The 23,004-nt window shown below is 41.4% G+C and overlaps 1 protein-coding gene across 2 annotated transcripts; it reads right to left on the bottom strand.

Moving 5' to 3' along the window:
• Positions 1 to 1,208: 1,208 nt before the first annotated feature.
• Positions 1,209 to 18,027, bottom strand: LOC103177481. Of its 2 annotated transcripts, XM_007891652.2 has the most exons (7): positions 17,969 to 18,027; positions 17,381 to 17,499; positions 16,261 to 16,357; positions 12,843 to 13,305; positions 5,884 to 6,033; positions 4,978 to 5,117; positions 1,209 to 2,382 (listed from the first exon to the last, which is right to left on the bottom strand). In XM_007891652.2, the coding sequence occupies exons 1-7, from the start codon at positions 17,975 to 17,977 to the stop codon at positions 2,161 to 2,163; spliced, it is 1,200 nt and encodes a 399-aa protein (XP_007889843.1). In that variant the 5' UTR covers positions 17,978 to 18,027; the 3' UTR covers positions 1,209 to 2,160. The 2 variants fall into 2 exon arrangements, with proteins under 2 accessions (XP_007889843.1, XP_007889844.1); XM_007891653.2 differs by lacking the exon at positions 4,978 to 5,117 and having other exon boundaries at positions 2,233 to 2,382.
• Positions 18,028 to 23,004: the final 4,977 nt, after the last annotated feature.

Genomic DNA, 23,004 nt, shown 5'->3' with positions numbered 1-23,004 from the left:
TTCCCTTTTCTCCCTTGCAGTTCAACCTACCACTTGATCTTTGTAAGGCACTTTGAGACATTCTCCCTAAGTGAAAGGTGCTATTATAAGTACAAGTTGTGAATTGTTCACCAAAGAGCTATCCTGAACTTCCTGACACAGTCTGATCAGGAAGATGCTGACAGTTCTGAGACTGACCCACTGTAAGATTTCAAAAATGGCATTTCAGGTCCCTAGGGCATTCCAGCAAGCCTTAACCAGCTCAATTAGCTTTTACAAGAAATATCTGCTTCAATCGTGGTCAAATGACCAACTCATGACTACGCTCCTGGGAATAACTGAATTCAGTCACTATGAGCTGATCTCAGTATTCCAGTTCCTGATTCAAGTGAATCTGATGTACTCCAGGGCACTGCTGATGACAGCATAGCTCATCTGTAGGTCTTGGAGAGGCAGACCTATCACTGGGGCTAGGGATTCTTCCCGCTCAGCTCCTGTTAACCTTCCAAGTCAAACCCCACATAGGTAGAGTGGTCCCAGCTAGACAAGTAGCAGAAAGTTTGCTTGTAATCATAAAAGGATTTGATAGGGTAGATACAGAGAAACTAATTCCTCTAGTAGGGGAATCCAGATCAAGGGCATAATTAAAATTAGAGTTAGGCCACTTTGGAAGTGAAACTAGGAGGTAGTCTTTCACCCAAAGGGTAGTGGAAATCTATAACACTCCCTCAAAAGGCTGTGGATGCTGAATCCATTCACATCTTCAAGATTGAAGCTGATATCTATTTGTTAGGTCATTAAGGGATACGGGGCAAGGATGGGTATTTGGACTTGAGGTACAGATCTGCCGTGATCTTATAGAATGGCTGTTTCTATATTCATATGCCAGATATTGCATTGTATGGAAATCTATGTGGTTTTAGCTGGTTGAATTCTAGCAGTACCTGAATGCACAGAATGGAGTCTAACCAACCTCTGCCTAATACTCTTTGGAATTAGGTAAGCAGGAAATGTCCCTCTGGGACTCCATGTCCTTCTGTACTCCATTCCAAACACAGGAACTTCCATAAGTAGGTTGCATGCATGGAACTCTCAGTTTGGCTTGGATACCCTTAAGCATGATAATGGGTGGCTGTGTGTGTCAGACACCCGCTGACCAAAAAAATTAACTGAGGTCATGACTATTGAAACGGAAGGAATGAAAAGAGATGGTTATCTTGTAAAATGAATGGTTTCTCTTCATTTTTATTCAAAGGCCAGTTTCCCAACACATTACATATACATACAGTGGTAGAAATCAGATTACTTCCTCAGCGGATCACATTGCACCTTCTATTTACAATCATTGTGTGTTGTGTTAAAGAGCTGTAAAGCCTCACTGGGATTCTCAGCACTTGAACTGCAAAATCAACGATAATGGGTCTATTGTATGATTTACTTTAGAGCATTTTGTTCTGCCGAAAGCCACAATCCCACAAAGTGGGAGTGGAATGCCCAACCCTTGGCTACATGGAAGTCAGCATTGAGAACCGTGTCAGGAGAAGGAGGTGGAGGGGCTCTGGTTCCAGCACATCCGAGCAATTCCTATTTGAAGCTAATGCAATTTGCTATTTACACTCATTGTTGATGTTAGAGATTAAAAACCCCAAACCTGTCGATTAGAACTATTAAGACGAAAACATTATAGTATCAGCTAAAACATTTAGCTACCTGGGTGAGGTACAGGAATGTAATGGGGGCCTATTTGAAATGCCCTTTACTTGAAAGAAAAAGGAGTCCGACTCCTCCCAGAGAAAGGGGGGGAAAACATTGGAGGAGAAAAATGGAGGGGGGGAAATAATTTCAAGTGCTCAGTACTCCTCTTAACCTGCCAGAGCTGCCACTTTAAGCACGATGGCATGTGACCAACCTGAAACTTGAGCTTCATTTCCCAGGCTGTCACAGCACCATCAGAGACATGACGGGCTCACAGCCATGTCTGTCAATGGAACTGATCCTATAAAAGACAGGAGATCGCTGGAGTAAGTATTGCATTATAATTTAAAAAAAGGTCCCACTTCAAGAGAGATGTTATATAAAACAAGTAGAAATAAATATAATTCAGCATACTGCCTATTTAAACAACCACATTATACTTTTCTCAATTTCTGTCGAGTCACCTCCCGCCGCCCTACAAGACACTCAGGTTTTTACCAATAAAAAGACAAAATCTACATCCAGTGGTTTTTCTACAGTTCTTTTCATTTCAGCAATCCTTCTTGTTGTTTGGTTGTTAATGAACCATTGCCGGTATTTTGCTGATTCAAAGCTGCAACTTCCATCAAATTGCTGCTTCATGTAGAACATGAAATGCCAGTACGAGCTGTCTTTTCTGATACTTTTGAGGGATGTGGAGGTGCATTCCTGAAAGTATGAAATGAATATGTATCGATCATCCAGATTTGGAGCTGAGTTTAGTGGTCTGAGTTGGACAAGCATCGGGAAGATTGTCACTAACAGAATAAAAGCAGAATTTCGGAAGAACTTCTTCTCCCAGAGTATCATCAGGGTATAGAGTTTTTTTTGCCAGGGGTGAGCGTCAGAGTGGAGTCATTGGGATAATTTTAAAAAGAACTGGACGGACACCTGCAGAGATGTTAGAGGGTATGGGGAAAGAGCAGGGACCTGCGATTAGGAAGATGGCTTCTTCAAGGATAAAAAAGGGACCAGATGGCCTCCTATATGCTGTATATTTCTATGGTTCTAAGGGAAGCTTGCCAGTGTTTGCAAAGGCATGCTGTGTAATTTTAGCTGGTTAAAGTCCAGAGTACCGTAACATGCACTCTGGGCTCTTAACAACCTGTGCCAAATACTTTTGGGGATTAATTAAGCAGGGGGTGTCCCTCTGGGGAAAGAGTGTGGACTCCATTACAAATATAATTTACATTTATGCAATGCCTTTCACATTAGGAGAATGATTCAAAGCGCTTAACACAACTGACAGGGCACTCAAGGGAGAGAATGAAGAGGGTATGTATAACAACAACAACAACAACAACAGCTTGGATTTATATAGCACCCTCTACGCCGGATAGTGTGTCAGAGCGTTTCACAATAACGGATCCCGGGGCTGAGCCAGGGGGAGGGGGAAGAAGATGACCAAAGGAGCGGTCTAAAGGAAAGGTCTTCAGCCGAGACCTGAAAATAGGAAGAGAGGGGCGAGACAAAGGGAGTGAGGAAGGGAGTTCCAGAGCCTTGGGTTGTAGTGGCTGAAGGCACAGCCACCGATGGTGGAGCGGAGGATTCGGGGGACAAGGAGGAGGCCAGACCCCGTGGAGCAAAGACAACAGGCACTGTTGTGAGGAGAGAGGAGGTCAGAGAGGTAAGTGGGTGAGGAGGAGTGAGGGATTTGAAGACAAGAATGAGGATCTTGAAATCGATCCTCTCTGGGACAGGCAGCCAGTGCAGTCTGGCAAAGACTGGGGTAATCGGGGAGCGGAGTTTGGTGCGGGTAAGAATACGGGCAGCAGAATTCTGGATGACCTGGATTTTATGAATAGTAGTGGAGGGGAGACCGGTGAAGAGGGCATTTGAATAGTCCAGCCAAGAGGTGACAAAGGCATGGACCAGGGTTTCGGCGGCTTTTGGAGTGAGATATTGGTGGAGAGGGGCGATGCATCAGAGGTGGAAGAAAAGGTGCTGCTGAGGGACTGGATGTGGGGGAGGAAGGATAATTGGGGGTCAAACCTGACGCCTAGGTTGCGTACAGGTTCGGAGAGCTTTAGGGGGAGGTCAGGTAGGTGGACGAGATGAGAACCATGCGATTTAAGACGTTGACAAGAGACAAAGAGTATGGCTTCTGTCTTGTTAACATTTAGCTGAAGAAAATTCGCGCTCATCCAGCCCCTGAGATCTGACAGGCAGGCTGACAGAACATCAGGGGACTGGGGGTCGCAAAGTGAGGTGGAAAAATAGAGTTGGGTGTCATCCTCATACATATGGAAGTGTACCCCATATCTGCACTGACATCCCCAAGAGGGAGCATATAGATTAGGAAGATTAGGAGGGGGCCAAGGATGGATCCTTGGGGTACCCCGCAGGTAACGGGGTAAGAGCTGGAGGAAAAGCCATTTGTGGAGATGTACTGCTGGCGGTTCATGAGGTAGGACTCAAACTGGGTGGGGAAGGCTCAAGAAGATGACTGAAAGCAAAGAGATAAGTTTTGAGGCAGACTTTGTAAGTGGGGAAAGGGAGAGTCAGAAGAACTCTAGGAGTTCAGACAAATGGAGCACATGCATTTGTGGAGACTTTTTAAATATGCTGATCAGTTTGGCTGAGCAAAAAAAGGAACTGGGTTTGAATGTAGATTGACATTTATCTGGCCAAAGTTGAGGAGAATCCTGAATTGTGCAGAGGGAAGTTTTACATCTCTAAAATCCACAGAGTGAGAATTAGGACATTTGATGTGTTCATTATTATTGATAACAATGATATATGCAGTGGGGCCACATGGGCCAGTTTTGTCACTGATTGATTCACTGATTGAATGTTCCCAAAGCCATCCATATTTGCCATTGAACTTCCTGTCTTATGGAATGCATTGGAGTACATGTTCGTGAGATACTGGATTAACTGTGATTATTTGGGTTGAGTTAAACTAGTATTCTGCTAACATTAGTATTCTAATGCCTTGTTCCATGTGCTGGAAAATCCAACAACAGCTGTGGGCTAGTTTCAGGCCCGACCACTGTGATCAACTTGGGCAATGGGAAGGAGGCGGAGAGAGAGGGGTTGTCACACTCAAAAGTCTTTATTACCAACTGGCGATGTGATAAATGTCACCAGTGCTGATTGACATAGCACATAGCGCAATTTTCAATTCTCATGTTTCAAAAAACATTGCCCTAACCATTGACGTGTTGAGTGCTCTGGTGGTAATCGCAAGGGAAGCAACAAAATATGTGGAGTAGCATCTGCATTCCTGTACAGTTTGAAGCATGGGTCAGATGAATCACTCACCTCTATTCTCAGCAGGACATTGTTTCCTTCACAGTGACATGCCAAGAAGCAGTTTGTCTTCAAGAAGTTGAGCACTACAGGGATCCCACCAAATGGGTTTGGAATCACATTGCTTTTATAATAGAAAACAGTCATCTGAGCTATGAGAGGAAAAGGCAGACAGTGAGATGAGTCTCTGCTAAGTCCCTTGCCAGCTCACCTTTGGGTGAGAAGGTTATGGGATCAAGTCCCATGTTGGAACTTGAGCTGCTAATCCTGATTGACATTCCATCCCAGTACTGTGCTTTGCTGCTTTATTGGGTTTGTCCTTTCAATGAGATGGTAAACTGAGGTTCTGTTCAAATGAACATTAAAGATCCTGTTGACGCTACTTGAAAATGACACCAGATTTTCTTCACATCCAAGCCAACAATTCTCTGGTAAATTGATCATTCATCAAATAGCAGGTTATGGGGCTTGATAGTGTTACCCATGAAGTACTTTCAATATAATAATAATAATAATAATCCTTACATTTGATGCAATACATTATCATGTCTTCGAGACGTCTCAAAGTACTTCACAGAATATACTGTAAAGTGAATTCACTGTATATTTTGTGGGCGAAACGCAGCAGTGAAATACTCATAACAGAGTCCCACGAACAGTTGTGGATTGAGTGACCAATTAAAAAAATTTTTTAAAAAGAAATTACTACCCCTGGAAAAGCGATCCGCCAATCGACTAACAACCGGGGTCCTACTTAGTGCTAGGTAAACAGAGATGTGTGAAGTAAGGAAACTTGCTCAATGTTTTGCCCTGCTGGGAATCAAATCTATGCCTCTTGCTTGCGAGGCGAGTGCTCTAACCACTGAGCTGCAGGTCTCCAAATGGATTATGTAAATGAGTTCAAACAGTGTTACCTACCAGAATCAGAGTCCTGGCGACTGAGGACTATCTTTTTGCGCTCATTGCCAGGTCGTAAGCATTGATCATACTCGTTCCGAATTAAGTACGGACAGTCGCTCCTCACCACCTTCATTATCATCTCACAGCAGTCTTTGGGAGCCAGTGTTTCTGTGGACAGAATATTGGTGTTACAAAAAATACTTGAGGTCTTTGTGTCCGAGGCATTTGTAAATTGGTATCTAATATATAGCAACTTATAAAAAGGTTTCTGAATATTGAATTCTTTATGTATCTAGATGTACCCCAATGTAAACCAATGATACTTTACTTGAATGATGACCTCCAGTTCACTTCCAAGAACGTGTATTGCAGGAGATCAGCTAAGATCATCAAATGGAGTTCCAGTTTTTGGTGTGAGACACATCCAGATATATACAGGATTCAATATTCCATTTTTTTATGAATTAATGTGTATTAGACCCTAAAGTTTGATGCACATTGATTTAGAAGCATTGGGTATTCACTCAAGTAACAATATTTTTCATTACCATTCTGAGGTAGAGGACAAGAGATATATGAAGGTTAAAACAAGAATTAAAGTTAAAAGACTTGAAATTAACAAAAAACATTCCTGAGCCAGAGGTGAATTTGGGTTCAAGATGATGGGTCACAGTGGCTATCATCTGAGGGACACATATGTTTTATATATCTGTTTAGGTTGAAAATCACTTAGCTTATCAATATATTAGCATTTGACAATAATAATAATAATAATCCTTGCATTTGATATAGCGCTTTTCACGTCGGGAGGACGTCCCAAAGCGCTTCACAGAATATACTGTAAAGTGAATTGACTGTATATTTGTGGGCGAACGCGGCAGCCAATTGCGCACAGCAATGTCCCACAAACAGTCGTAGATTGAAAATGACCAATTTATTATTGTTTTTTGGGTTTTTTGGAGGGATTATTATTAGGCGTGTGGAGTAAGGAAACTTGCCCAAGGTTTCGCCCTGCCTGGAATTGAACCCAGGTGTCTTGCTTGCAAAGCAAGTGCTCTAACCACTGAGCTACAGGACTCCAAGTGTAAAGGAGACATGATGGATGCAATAGATTGGTGCCTCTTGGTCTGGGTTAACCATAAATTAAGTGGTTTTATGACTCCAAAATTTATTTTTATGAATTCTTGACACTTGGGACCAGGTGTCTAAAGTGGTGTGAAGGAACGATTGGATTAGTTTGGGAATGTGATTGGCTAAATGAAGAATGGAATATGATTGGACAAAATAACCTTTGAATTCCATTTTTGGTTGTAAAGGTCGCAAGAACTAAATTGGGGTATACAGGTGGTGGTGGTGGAGGGTGGTTGAGCTAAATTTGGGGAAGAGAGCAAGGGTCGGAGTTGGATTAACACCTGAACTAACACAACTCAAATCCTGAAATTTTGAAGGGGTAAAATTAGGTAAGGTCATGTCTTCTATATTTCTCGAGAGGTCATGGTTTAGGGAGGCTCAGTAGTTCTTAAAAATATAAGATTTCATGATATATTAAAGTCTGTTTAAGCTAAGTACTGTGTTGCATTTGGGAAAGTTATTGTTTACTGGTATTTGTTGGAATAAATGAGAATAATTTAAGAGAGCGAATGTGTTGTGGATAGTTTGTGAGATTGCTCTGACTGGGCTTGTATCTTTGACAACAATGAGAAGTGAAGGATTGTGACTTTCAGAGTGCACCTGAAAGGAGCGTGTAACTCACGCGTAAAGAAAAGCGATAAGAGTACTGTGAGACCATGTTATATAATTTTGAAGGAATGGAAAAAATTTACACCTAAACTGTATGGGTCCCATGTATGAGTCTGGTGTGGAATGGCCAGATGAGCAATAAACCTTTCTCCTCTTCTGGACAATGTACCTTAAGAGAGCATTCAGGCTATGTTGTGTTGGCTGTCTGAAAGAACCATCTGTTTAGATGGATTCTCCAGTGTTTTCCCCATATAGATTCACAGAATGTTACGGCACAGAAGGAGGCTATTCGGCCCATCGAGTCTGTGCCGGCTCTTTGACAGAGCAAGTCACTTTCACTAACCCCAGTCACCAGCTTTCTCCCCATAACCCTGCAAACCCGTCTTCCCCAGATACCTATCCAGTTCTCTCTTAAAAGCTATTATCGAATCGGACTTCACTACCCTTTCAGGCAGATCATTCCAAATTCGAACAACTCGCTGAGTGAAAAAATTTCTTCTAATCTCCCCTCTGCTTCTTTTGGTAGATATCTTAAAACTGTGACCACGGATCACAGTCACACCTACCAGCGGAAACAGCTTTTCCTTATCTAGCCTGTCGAAACCTGTAATGACCTTGAAGACCTCTATCAGGTCCCCGCGTAACCTTCTCTGCTCTAATGGGAAAAGTATCATCTGCAAACTTGGAAATAATGCTCTCTATGCCCAAGTCCAGATCATTAATATATATTAGAAGGAGCAGTGGTTCCAATACCGATCCCTAGGGGACACTGCTGCACACCCCCTTCCATTTCGAGAAACACCCATTAACCACCACCCTCTGCTTTCTGGCACTCAGCCAGTTCTTAATCCAAACTGTCATTGTCCCCTTAATACCGTGGGCCTCTATTTTTTTATTAATCTCTTTTGTGGAGTCCTGTAGCTCAGTGGTTAGAGCACTCGCTTTGCAAGTGAGAGACCTGAGTTCAATTCCAGGCAGGGCGAAACCTTGGGCAAGTTTCCTTACTCCACACGCCTAATAATAATCCCTCCAAAACCCAAAACAATAATAAATTGGTCTTTTTCAATCTACCACTGTTGTGGGACATTGCTGTGCGCAATTGGCTGCCGCGTTCGCCCACAAATATACAGTCAATTCACTTTACAGTGTGTTCTGTGAAGCGCTTTGAGATGTCCTCCTGACATGAAAAGCGCTATATCAAATGCAAGGATTATTATTATTATTATGCGGTACTGTGTCAAAAGCCTTTTTGAAATCCATGTAAATAACGTCCACCACATTTCCCTCATCAACCCTCGCAGTCACCTCTTCAAAAAATTTTATTAGATTTGTTAGGCAAGATTTGCCTTTAACAAATCCATGTTGGCTGTCTCTAATTACCTCATGTTCCTCTAAGTAGAGATTTATTCTGTCCCCGATTATGGTCTCCAGTAGTTTTCCTATTACCGAAGTTAAGCTGACTGGCCTGTAATTTCCGAGTTTGTTTTTCTGCCCCTTTTTGTAGAGGGGTGTAACATTAGCCACTCTCCAGTCTCTTGGCACCACTCCTGTGTCCACTGAAGATTGAAATATAATGGCCAAAGCCTCCGCTATTTGAACCCGTATCTCCCACAGCAACCTTGGGTGAAACCCATCTGGTCCTGGTGACTTATCAATTTTGAGCCCAGTCAATCTTTTCAGAACTTCCTCTCTGTCTATAGTAATCTGATCTATTTCCTCTACCTCTCATCCAATACTGCGGCATTTGGGGCATCCATTTCCTTTGTGAAGACAGATGCAAAGTACTCGTTCAGTACATCAACCATGCCCTCTGCCTCCACAACAAGATTGCCGTCATTGTCTTTGATTGGCCCCACCCTACCTTTAACTAACCTTTTTTCCTTTATGTGCTTGTAAAATAATTTAGGATTCCCCTTTATGCTACCCGCTAACCTCTTCTCATGCGATCTTTTAGCCTGTCTTATCACTCTTTTAAGATCACTCCTGCACTCTCTATAATGCTTTGCTATCCTCAGTATCTTGCGTCTTCCAATTGTCATACGCCGTCTTCTTCTTTTTCATCCTAGGCAGAATATCCCTGGTCATCCAGGCTGGCTTGGTTGTCACACATTTCCCTTTTGTGGGAATATATCTATTTAGACCTTGAGCTATCATATCTTTGAAGATCTCCCATTGCTCATGAGTCGTTTTACCTGCTAGTCTTACTTGCCAGTCCACCAACTCTAGGTCCCTTTTTAGCCCATCAAAATTAGCCCTTTTCCAGTCAAGCATTTTCACCCTTGACTGTACTTTGTCCCTGTTCATGAGTAATCTAAATCTAATAATATTATGGTCACTGTTACCTAGATGCTCCCCTACCGAAACCTGTTCAACCTGACCTATTTCATTCCCCAGGACTAGATCCAGCAATGCTTCCTTCCTCGTAGGACTGGAGACATACTGCTCAAGAAAATTTTCCTGTACACAGTTTATGAATCTTTCTCCTGCCTTGCCCTTAGCGCTGCTATTTTGCCAGTCTATATTGGGATAATTGAAATCCCCCATTATCACAACTCTGTTCGCCTTACATCTATCCGCGATCTGGTTGCAGATCTGCTCCTCTATCTCCTTCCCGCTGTCTGGTGGTCTATAGTAAACCCCTATCAGTGTAACCACTCCTTTCTTATTTCTTATCTCTAACCAGATGGATTCTGTTGTCGGGCCCTCCAGAGCCTCGTTCCTTTCTACAGCCATAATTTTATCCTTAACTAATATTGTCACCCCTCCTCCTTTTCTTCCTTCTCTATCCTTCCTGAACACATTATATCCTGGAATATTTAACTCCCATTCCTGTCCTGGCTTGAGCCATGTCTCGGTTACTGCCACCACATCGTAACCCCCTACGGCCAATTGAACCTGCAGCTCATCAACCTTATTCCCTAGGCTACGTGCATTTAGGTACATGCATTTGAGGAAATTGTCCGCTTGTACCTGCTCTACACTTCCCACTTGTCTTTTTCCTCTAATCCATTGTTTATCCTTGGATACCCATTCCCCCTCGACACTGGTTTAAATCCATCCCTACAGCATTTGATAATCTCTTGTCAGATAATCTCTTGGCAAACATATCCTTTTATGTTTTTCCTTTGCAAATATTTATCTAATGCCATCTCAAAGCTAATATAAATTCTATCTCAACCATCGTTCTTGGCAACTTTCTGTGTAACAATTTTTTTCCCCTAACCCCACTCTTTGCTCTTTCGGTAATTAAGTTAAATTGATGCCCTCTAGTTCCTAACTGATCCCAGTGTGTGTCATATCTGAATAAAATCCTATTTAGTGTTACATGCAACATCAAGGGTGATGTTGGCAATAATTATAGAATTTCCCATTAGAGATGTGCATCTCCTAAAATGATCTACATAAACCAAGACATTATTCTACATGAAGAGTGCTGTACAACACAACTTGTTGTTATTGTATATTATTCTTATTCTGAAATTATCCAACAGTTTTATTGTCTTTCTAAGATTCTGTGTTTCTAACTTAACTCTCCTCAAATACATAGATTTAATTTCTATATCATTTATCTGCTTCAAGGCCATAACATTTGACACTGTATTGATGGTGATAACCCATTGCAAAAGGCTGCCTAACTTTCAATTGTTGGCTTATAAATGACGAGATTTACAGAAGGATGAGCAAATAGCAAATTCTGCATGGATATTGTACGATGTCGTAGTCTGACCCTCTGAAACTCCACTCAGAAGCTGATCGTTCCAAAGTCTGGTCCCCAAGTGAAGTTCCAACAGGTTAACCATGATATATTCAGGATTTTCTATTTACAACTTTGATTGAGATAGTAAACTTTGGTGTTCCTACATGAGGTGATTTTTAAATCAAATCACCGCAAATAGAAACAATTGGAGCAAGAATAGGCCATTCCATTTGGCCCACCGAGCCTGCTCTGCCATTTCCATGGATGAAGGCTCATCTGTAACTCAATCCTTTACATGCATTTTCTCCATTACCCTTACTAACCAAATATTTAGTTATTTCCGTCTTAAGCATTATCATTGACTTTGCTTTAACAGTCCTTTGAGGAAGTGAATTCTACAATTCCATGAATGTCTTTCTGAGTTCACTACTCACAGGCCTTTTTTTTAGATTATGCCATCTTGTTCCGGATTCTGTAAAGAATCTCTCCTTAATCAGCCCTGTCATTTACTATCTTACTTAGCAGCAAGTAAAATATTACACTCTGTATTACACTCAAGTTTCCTTAGTCCACATGCCTCTGTTTACCTAGCAATAAGTAAGAACCCAGTTGTTAGTCGATTGGCGCATCCCTTTTCCGGGGGTAATAATCCCTTCAAAAAGATATTAATAATTTGGTCACTCAATCCAAGACCGTCTGTGGAATACCACTGTGTGAAATTAGCTACCACATTTTTCCCACAAAATATACAGTCAATTCACTTTACAGTATATTCTGTGAAGCGCTTTGAGATGTCTCGAAGAAATGATAAAATGCTATATCAAATGCAAGGATTATTATATCTGGGAGTGGAATACGGATTATACTGCAAACCATTAATTTAAAGTATACCACTTGTGTCCTTTGGATCAAATTACTAATATATATTTTTAAAATGACTTTATTAACTAAGGTCATTTGCCAGTTGTTAACGGATCCAGCACTTGTCTAGCTAGGACTGTCCAAGCTGTTCCACCACAATAAATTATTTCTTTTGAAAACTCAGGGCAATTGAGCAATATAAGTCAATCTCCAGTGTAGATTTAGTGCTCATCCCTCCCTATCTGTTATTGTTAAGCATCCAGGAATATTTGAGGACAGAAAGGGCAACATTATCTTGTTTTCGCTCTCTTAATCCGCCTAGAGGAGTACCTACTTACTGCTATGTAAACAGAGGTATGTGAAGTAAGGAAACTTGCCTAACATTTCGCCCTGCCCAGGGATCGAACCCAGGGCTGGGGGAAACGATTGTAGTGATATCCTTACATCATCTTTCGTAATATTCTGTGAATGAAGTGCTTTGAGAAGTCTCAATGCCAAGATAGGGCTATATCAAATGCAAGTATTATCAAATGCAACGATTGTTATTATATGATAAGAACCTGTTAACCACCCATTAGATTCAATTACGGTGTATTTGAAACTAAGGGCTAGAATATCAAAACACATCCACACTGCATGTAACTGCTGGGATAAAAATAATCGGAAGGAAAGCACTAACCTTGTACACAATACACCTCTGCTTTAGCTTCAGACCTCACATGAATTGTGTGCAATTCACAATCATTCTTGTTACAAATGGAACATACTTTTCCCTGAGGACGTTTGGGGCCCCTTCCTTGCACAACAGAAATTGCAGCGTGGCTCAGTGCCACAAGCAGCCCCTGTGTTTTATCGCAGCCTCCAGAGTCTCCGTTCTGTTCCTCTTCATCAGTTGAGGTTCTGTCATTGTGTTGAGGTATGATGGGCAGTTCTGGACCTGTATAACCTTTGAACTTTCTTGTTGTTTCGTCAAATGTCGATGTGCCTTCAGGACTTGCAGGTGTTTCCAGGCTTTCCGCCTTCCTCACCATTTGATACCCAAACTGGAGGAATATTTTACGTTTATCATAGGGACAGTATATGTTTTCATCGGGTTCATCACTGTCCCTTGGCTGGACAATGTCCCTGGGTCTATGAAGAGTCTGCGGATCATAAACACAAAATCTCCTTTTAATATTCAATTAAAATGACTTAAAAATCAAACTAACAAATGTTTATTAAGATCTCTTTAAATATGTAAGGTATATATACAGTTATGTGCATAGCCTATTGAATGGAGACATTTCATTGGGTCTCTTACAAAGATGTATAAGATTAATGAGATTCAGAAAACAAATCCAAATCATTACATTAAGATATGCTGAGGTGGCAGACAAGAAGCCATAACCTCAAAGCTGTGAAGGGTAATTTTAGGACAGAAACCAGTGAAGTGTTGCATTATAAGGTTGGTATTCAATGAATAGTGCACGTTAGCAGGAAAGGTGTTTGAGACCTAAGAAACATCTAAGAAACAGTTTGATGCAATATTGAAAAAAATATTAGGGCTGGTATTTTCAAAGGGCGAAATGAAACGGGCCAAAGAGTCCTCTTGATCCTAATCATAATCTTTGCATTTGATATAGTGCTCTTCATGTTAGGAGAACATCTCAAAGTGCTGTGTATTTTGTAGACCCATCACTGCATCAAACTGCTTTTTAAATGAGTCTAATGTCCTGGCCTCAACCACCTTTCCTGGCAACCTCTTCCAGTGGTTGATTGGACTCTGTGTAAAGAAAACTTTTCTGGTGTCTGTCCTGAAAATGCCCTTTACAACTCTAAACCTATATCCTCTTGTTGTACTGCCATGATACATCCTAAAGTATTGATCTGGGTTTAATCCCATTTTAAAATGTAGTACATCTCTATGAGGTCCCCTCTGAGTTGTTTTCTCTCAAGACTGAAGAGCGCTAACTTATCTAATCGTTCTTCGTAGCTCATTTCTGTAACAGTGGAGATCATTCCCGTTGCTGTTCTCTGCACTGACCTTAGGTGTCAGGATAGCCCCCTTATGTCATGGTGACCAGAACTGTATGCAGTATTCATTGTGCAGTCTGATCAGAGCATTGTAACTGCCTGAGAATGAGATCCGGGGATCTAAACTCAACTGATTTAACAATATAGTCCAGGGTCCTCTTTGCCTTGTTTATTGCTGCCTCACACTATTTTGACATAATGAACGACAAGTCGACTAACACCCCTCGATTCAGTATTGCCTTTTACATACACTCCTAATTTTATCATACAAGAACAAGTCATTCTCCCTGCTTTGTTATGGCGATCTATAGCAAATCCTAAATGCTCATCTAGACTTTTTCCCTCTTCAGCACTCATCTAACCAGGAAATTTCATACCATTATTTATCCTGCAGTGTTGGCCTCCCAGATGCCCATTATATACATGGAAACTCCTCCACCTTTCCTATCTGATCCCCTCTGATCTTTCCTGATTAGCTTGTATCCTTGCAAGTTATATTCAACCACAACAATAACTACATTAAAAACAACTCCATGGCCTCGCCCCACCCTAACTCTGCGACCTTCTAACCCCCTACCAACCCGCCTGCTTTCTCCGCTCAGCTGGCTCTGGCCTGCTCCACGTCCCCCGACCCATCTACCCCACCATTGGCGGGAGAGCCTTCAGCCACTCTGCCCCCAATCTCTGGAATTCCATCCCCCAATCACTCTGCCTCGCCCCCTCCTTAGCCTCCTTCAAGTCCCACCTCAAGACCCTCCTCTTCAACCATACCATCAGCCACCCCCTTCCTCTCCCCTCCCTTCTCCCTCCCTGACCTCAGCTCGGGTCTGAAATGCTGTACACTGTCCAGCGCCTTGGGACGTCCTCCTTACATGAAAGGCACTATTTAAATGTAATCTTGCTGTTGTTATATAGTGCCCTTCATGCTGGGTTTAGCCATGTCTCTGTGATTCCTACCACTTCGTACTTACCCATGGCCACCAGTGCCTCTGGTTTGAATTTTATTTTGGATTCTTCTAACATGCACCTACTTGTATACTTTCCCCCTTTAACCTTCCTGCCTAGTCTTGCTATCTAGTGCTTTCTGGCATGCTTGCACTCTTGATTTAATTATTTACCATATTTTCTGGTCTATAATGATTTAAATATTTCTTGTCTCTTCCTGATGATGAGGCCTCCATTTAGTTTCCGTTGTCATTTCCCCTCTAAATTGCAAGCGGAACCCAATTTATACTTGAATCAGCTTTTGCTGCTACATTAGCCACTATCTTGGTTTCCTGACTAACTGGCTGAACCTGAGAACAGTTGTAAAGAGCTCTTTCATGTCAGTGACACATGGCAAAGGGTGAATCAGAAGTGAATCCTCTGGTACGTATTAGAGGACACAATGTCAAGATGCTCTGAACAGCTTGGCCCATTTTAGGGTCTCTATTGTCTTGACTTCACTTATGTTTTCTAACCCTATCCTCCACCCCATCGCACGTCCACACGCATGCGCACATGCACACACACACACACGCACACACACAAATAAGGAAGACATTGCAGAATCCAGAACTGGAAGTAGGATCTCTGTTTCTTTGAATTCCAGCTATTAAATCCAGGAGTGCCAGCCACCTGGCTGATCAAAATCTCTTCTGGTTTTAGCCTTAAGCGTATTGTGACGCTACCCTTTTTTGAAGGGCACAATATAAATGCAAGTTGTTTTTAAGATGACTGGGTTAACATTTTCAAAATTTGAAAATTCTAAAATACAGTCTTATTTGGGAAGCTGGTTTGCTGTTTTTCAAATATCAAACCTACCATCTTTCTCAAAATGATAATTTGTTTCATGGCTCTTTGTGGGACATTGCTCTGCGTAACTGGCATTTTGCCCACAAAATACACAGTCTATTCACTTTGCAATATATCCTGTGAAACGCTTTGAGACATCTCAACGACGTGTTAAGACGCTATAACAAATGCAAAGGATGAATATTATTATCCATATAGTGCCATTCACGCGGGGTAATGTCTCAGAACGCTTAAGCCTCAGTACATCCAATGCAGAAATTCACTCCCCAAGCTGTGCGTTGGTCACTCACCATCAGGAAGGAGCTGTCTGTCAGTAACTCAGCCAGATCCTCAGGTGGGAAGGCTGATGCATTATTTTCATTCACTTCCAACAAGCAGTCCCCCTTCCTAAAACATAATCACATAATAATTCATGTTTAGCATTGCGCTTGTCAAGTTATCTCAACACATTTTTTAAAAAGTATTTTTAATAGCTTCCATTTGAGGAACAGGTCACCAAAGTCTCAGCTATCTCAAGCATGAAACGCATCAGCGCCTCAGGAACTTATATTCTTGGTTATAATTTCAAAAGTATTGATTTTCTAAACTGCTAAGAGCAGGATCACATTGTTAGGTGGTGATAAACATCCTAGTGATACTTGCAGTTTAATAAAATCATGAGGCAATTTAAAGTAAGCAGCTCCTGTAATGCATAGACAAGGCAACTTCATCATGAACAGAAGACATGAACGCATTTCCATATAATTTTTCTTGAAATAAAGCAGTTAATTCTGCATCTGCAAGCTTCCTATATATAATAATAATAATCCTTACATTTGATATAGCGCCTTATCATGTCTTTGAGACGTCTCAAACCTCTTCACAGAACATAGTGCAAAGTAAATTGACTACATTTTTGGGCGAAACATGGTAGCCATTTGCGCACAGCAGCGTCCCACAAACAGTCGTGGATTGAGTGGTCAAATTATTATTTTTGCTTGGAGTAGCAGGTGGGATGCTACAAGTGGCCTCAGAGCTCTGGATTTGGGAAGGGAAAATCAGTTAGTCTTCACTTCACAAGAAACCCAGAAAACTCCAATGCAATGGGCATGTGAACGGACACAGCATTGGACTTGCCTAGTTTTGGCGCAACTAACCAGCCAACATTCACTGCCACATGTGAGTAATGGTCACTCCGGTGAGGTACTGGAGTGTGTCACCCCGTAGAAGAGGAAAAAAGAGTCAGGTGCTTCATGGAGAGGAAGAAATAAGAGGGAGAGCACAAATATACATATTAATATTACTTACTATGAATAAATGATTGAATCGGAAAACATGTTAACTCAATTTATATTTCAGTGCGTATCCAAAAGCAACTCCTCCCCATCTTCTGTTCCGTGACTGTCTCCAGATATTTAGAGGGCAGCTTACCTGAACAAAGCGGCACAGGCAGAGTTCTTGTAATGTGTGACTCCCTGAAACTCATAGTGGTGTCTTCCCTCCACAATACTGTGGTGAATCACTGCTCCTCCTTTCGCAGAGTTTGTGATCTTTGAAAATAAAAAGGATTTTGTGGTCAATCTCCTCATACATAAAAATGAAAATAACTCCTATTTTGCAATAACAATACTAACTAATTTTTCTATTTGATATAGCACTTCATTGCATTGTTGAGGGGTCTCAAAGCGCTTCACAGAATATACTGTAAAGTGAATTGATATATTTTGTACGCGGCAGCCAATCGTGCACAGCAGTGTCCCACAAACAGTAGTGAATTGAATGACTAAATTATTATTATTAAATTTATTAAATTTTTTAACTGGAATACTATCCCCAGGAAGCAATCTGTCAATTGATTAACAAGCGGGTGGAGTAAGGAAACTTGCCTAAGGTTTCGTCCTGACCAGTAATCGAACCCGGGTTTTCTCGGTTGTGAGGCGAGTGCTCTAACCAATATGCTACAGGACTCTACACCCAGTAATTTTACCAATATTAAGCATCGTTCTTGATGTTCCTTACCTTTGCCATGATATCTTTGCCTCTGTGTTCTCTCTACGTTTGCCTTCCCCTTTATCTGGAGATCTAAATCCACTTTGGTCATGTGACTGGAACACAGATGAGATCATGGAGTTTCATTTCCATCTTTTTGCTTTCATCCACAGATGTCAGAATTTCCATATTTGCTGTACATTTGGAAAAAACACATTTATTTAAAAGCATCTGCACCTACAAGAGAGTAACATTTCCAATGTCCCGTAAACTGTACCAAACACTAAGAACGTGGTTAAGGTTTGAGGTTGAGGTTTTGGAACACTTAAGAAAACGTGTCTCGGCAGGAGCTTGTAGTATTCAACAAGAAGAGATTTCATATATTTAATGGTAATAGTAATATTCCTTGCATTTGGAATAGTTTCTTTCAGTCAAGAGGACATCCCAAGTGTTTCACAGGATTTACCGGAAAGCGTAGTGACCGTGACTGTGTATTTTTTTAGATGAATGCAGCAGCTCAATTGCACACAACAATTTCCCACAAACAGCCACAGACTATGACTAATTTTATATGGGGGATTGTTGGGCAGGACACAAACTCCCTTTTTTGTATAGTGCTTTCCCCCACTTTCCCCCCCATCTCCCAGCACTGCATTGATGTGTCAGCTTAGACTATGTCAATTCAAGTCCTAACGTAACAGTCTCACCTCATGGGCTTCATTTTATTATTATTTTGAATAATTCTTGTTGCACTGAAGTTTCAAATGATTAGCTTTGGCACCTTCAGTATTTTGAGCCCTTTGGTCTTGTTTGATTGTAGTCATTGCTAAACCGGGGATCCTGTTAACCCTGCAAGCCAAGGCCCTAACGGGTAGGGTGGTCCTAGCTGGACAAGCAGTGGGAAAGCTTGCTAGACAGCAATAGTCATTGCTAAACTGAGGATCACACCCACTAATTGGATGTTTTTAGACTGGGGGGGTTTCTGTCGGAATTTCTCTGACAACAGCTAACTAGAACTTTAACTTCCACCTCAACGGATAGACCAGACCTTGGATTAATGTCTCATCTGAAGGACGGCACATCGACAATGCAGCATATCCCCAGCACTGCATTGGAGTGTCATCTTAGACTATGTGAGTTCAAGTCCCTATGTGGGGCTTGAACCCACAACCTTTTGACCATGTGGCGAAAATGCCTCTGAGCCAGGCTGACATTTGGAAATGAATGTGCATGTATGTTTAGTTGCTACTACTGAAATTATTTTTTATATATATCAGGGACTACTGTGGATCTGTCCGTTTTTCATGTCACTTTCTGAAGTCAGTATCTGGTTGTAATAACAAGCTCATGCTACTCCTGTATTTAATAATAAATTTGATGCAGAATAAGCCATTGCATTGTTTTCTGCAGTGAGAGATAATAACCCGCTAACCAGCAATCCAAGGTGATGATCCACAAACTTGAAATCTAACGCATGTTGAGGTAATCTTTTCAGTTGTGTGTATTGAGAAGTTGTCAGAATGTGATTACTGGTTTTCATGACCACAATAGATTCAGTCCGACCTCAACGTGTTTCATTTGGTATAACACATGTCTCTGAGTCAGAAGGTTGAGGGTTCAAGCTTCATGTTGGGAGTTTTAATGTACATAGTCATTCTAATGTTAATGTCCAGGTGACATGTCTGGCAATGGAATGTCAGAATCGAGCCAACCCACTGTGGCCATCTCAGTAGTCCGGTTCCTGAGCCAGGCAAGTCCGCAGATTCCAGGGCACTGCTGATGACAGCACAGCCAGCCTGGTTCATCTGCAGGACCTGGAAGGGCAGACCAGTCGCTGGAGGCAGGGAGTCATCCCACTCACCTCCTGTTAACCCTGCAAGCCAAAGTCCTAACGGGTAGGGTGGTACTAGCTGGACAAGCAGTGGGAAAGCTTGCCGGACAGCAATATCAATGGCAAGGTTTTAGCTGGTTAGACTCCAGCAGAACTCCAACGCACACTCTGGGGTCCCCAAGCCTTGGCTCTTGCCAATCTGCACCTAATACTTTCCAGAAAAGTCCCTCCAGGGAGAGAGTATGCATTCCATTCAAACAATCTATCTCTGGGATTTACATGTGTAGGTGGGATGCATGGAAATCTCAGCTCGGTTTGGATACCCTTAGGCACTGTGATGGGTTTCCACACGTGTCAGACATCCGGCTGACCAAAAAAAATCATTACAATGCAGTGCTGTTAGAGGTAGTGTTCTTTGGATGAGACGTCAAATGGAAGATCCCGTCTACCTATTCAAGTGAATGTTAAAGATCCCATGGCACCATTCAAAAAGAGAAGGGAGTTTCTCCCTGTGTCCTGGCCAACAAGCCCCTGGATAAAATTAGTCACTCACTTCAAGGCTGTTTGTGGGACTTTGCTGTGTGCTAATTGGGCAGCCACATTCACCTACAAAATACAGTCACTGCACTTTACAGTAAATCATGTGATACTTTGAAACATCCTCCTGATGTGAAAGGTGCTATATCAAACAGAAGGATTATTATTATTTTTATATTTAATGTGTTTCTCCACTCTACTACAATGTTGATCCCATAATCTTTTTGTTGTAAGTATAGGCCGTGCCAGTTCTTTTACAATTTATTTTTGTTCAATTCCAGGTAAAGTATAACATAACATGTAGGAGCAGGAGTAAGCCATTCGGCCCTTCAAGCCTGCCCCGCCATTCAATCATGGCTGATCTTCTAATCTAACTCTAGCTAATAACCTGACCCTGCCTTATCCCCATATCCCTTAATCCCTTTTTCAATTAGAAATCTATCTATCTCAGTCTTGAATATGTTCAAGGATTGACCATCAACAGCCCTTTGGGGTAGTGAGTTCCATACATTCACCACCCTTTGAGTGAAGAAGTTCTTCCTCAACTCAGTGCGAAAGGGCTGGCCTCTGATTTTAAGGTTGTGGCCCCTGGTTTTAGTTTCTCCAACCAGGGGAAACAATCTCCCACTATCTACTCTATCATGCACTTTGATGATCTTATAGGTTTCTATAAGTTCCCCTCTAATTTTTCTATATTCCAGAGAATATAGACCAAATTGGTCAGCCTCTCCTCGTAACTCAACCCCTTTATCCCTGGTACTAACCTAGTAAATCTACTCTGCAACCCCTCCAAGGCAAGTCCATCCTTCCTTAAATGAAAGATCGACAACATGAGAGAAAAAACCCTACATTTTATATTATTTCTGAAGTTGGTTTTCAGCAGAGGTAGTTGCAAAGGAGCATTTGTTCCTACCACCATTGTTAGTTGGGTTTAGTTTAACTTTGAATGAGATAACTAACTTTGAATGAGATGACTGTAACTTTCATTGCAATGTTTGGGGTTAAACTACAATAAATAACCTCAAAGTGTTGGATGTACTAACACTGTTGTTTAAAGCTGAAGAATCGTTGCTAATAGAAAGCCACTTTTACACAATTACTTTGACTCTGGAAGTTTGGAATTGCACAAAACGTCATTTGCCACATGTAAGTTAATTTAAAAGCAGAAATTATTTTTTGTGCTGGACATCAGTAATAATAATCCTTACATTTCATATAAAATGCCTTATCCCATTGAAATGGTTCAAAGAGTTTTTGCAAAGTGTAGTGACTATGTATTTGCTAGTGAACGTGGACCCAATTTGCACACAGCAATCTCACACAAACGGCTTTGCTGTTTTTTTTTATATTCTGAAGGATTGTTGGCCAGGACACTGGGAGAATCTCTCTTTTGTGTTTTGGATTGTGCCATGGCATCTTTTATGACTCCCTGAACATTGTCACACATTCCTACAAGCATCACTTGATTCACAATTGAAGCACATCCACAGCATCACAAAATCACAAGAGTATTTTGGATGAAGAAAGCTCTGAGGCCACCTGTTTTTATTCCTCCACAAGAACTATGCTTCCACCACATTATCAAGCCACATTTTAAGCAAGTCCAATGACCTAGCTTCAATTACTTTTTCAGCTAAAATCAGCTAAATAAACCCAGACTGGGATCGACACAACTCGAGACCATCTGGCCAGTCTGGTCTCGTCCTAAATCAGATTTGTTTTTTCCCACTAGGACATTGGAGTAGCTCAACAAAATGAGTTTAAAAACAAATTTGAAAAGGTTGTTTAAAAGGTGGATGTGCTTATCTCAGCGAATGTGAATTTCTGTACAGATGAGAACATAACCAAAGATTGAGGGGAAGCCACATTACAATAGCAATTTAAAGCCAAGCCCACTCTTCATTATCCTATTTATGACATATTATACTGTGCCTGTGGCATACAAAAGAAGCAAACACTATGCTTGGAAGTATTTCCTCTTTTCTCACATGTACAATAGACAATTGTTTCACTTACTGTGGGCTCTACAGTTTATCTGGAGAAAAAGGAAGTTTACTGTTAGTCTTGGTTTAACGGAAGTATGCCTTGGTTAAGAGTGTGAAAATTTTATAGAGAATGAGTATGCATCAAAACGTTAACAATGGTAGTTTTAGCACAGTGGGATGAAATTTGCAGTCCTTGTGACACTTCCAAATGATAAAGTACACAAAGCCAAGCCCACTTTCGACTTCCAGCTCATCTTTCTTTCAAGGGGCATTTCGAGCAAAGCATGTTTAATATTGTTCAAGCACTGATCGTGCGAACATCTTGCTTTGGTGGAGCTGTCAGCAAAAATCAACTTTCACACACCATATCACTACTGCTGGAAGAAAAGCAATTGTGTTCATGCCAGTTTAACAGCGGCACTAGTCTCTCTATCCTCTATGGCAAAGCCATACTGTTTCATGTCATCTGTGATCTATAGTATACAATGACATCCTCACTTATATATTTGTAAGCTCTTCCGAGTATCTAGTCTTGATCTTTGATCATACATTTACATTTATCTAAATTAGTTTTACTGATATGTTACCCAGTTTTAAAAGCAGAAATGTGTAATTGCACCAGCTGCCACCTTTATGCATTAGATTCCCCTTTGGTTTGAAAGAACACCACTTCCTTTAGTGAAGCGATTGTCAGTTCCTTCTTTGATGCTGCT

The sequence above is a fragment of the Callorhinchus milii genome, unplaced genomic scaffold (assembly GCF_018977255.1).
Source record: "Callorhinchus milii isolate IMCB2004 unplaced genomic scaffold, IMCB_Cmil_1.0 Scaffold4, whole genome shotgun sequence".
Taxonomy (NCBI): Eukaryota; Metazoa; Chordata; class Chondrichthyes; order Chimaeriformes; family Callorhinchidae; genus Callorhinchus; species Callorhinchus milii.
Note: the sequence above shows the minus strand (reverse complement) of the source record. Positions and strands in the feature narration are given on the sequence as shown.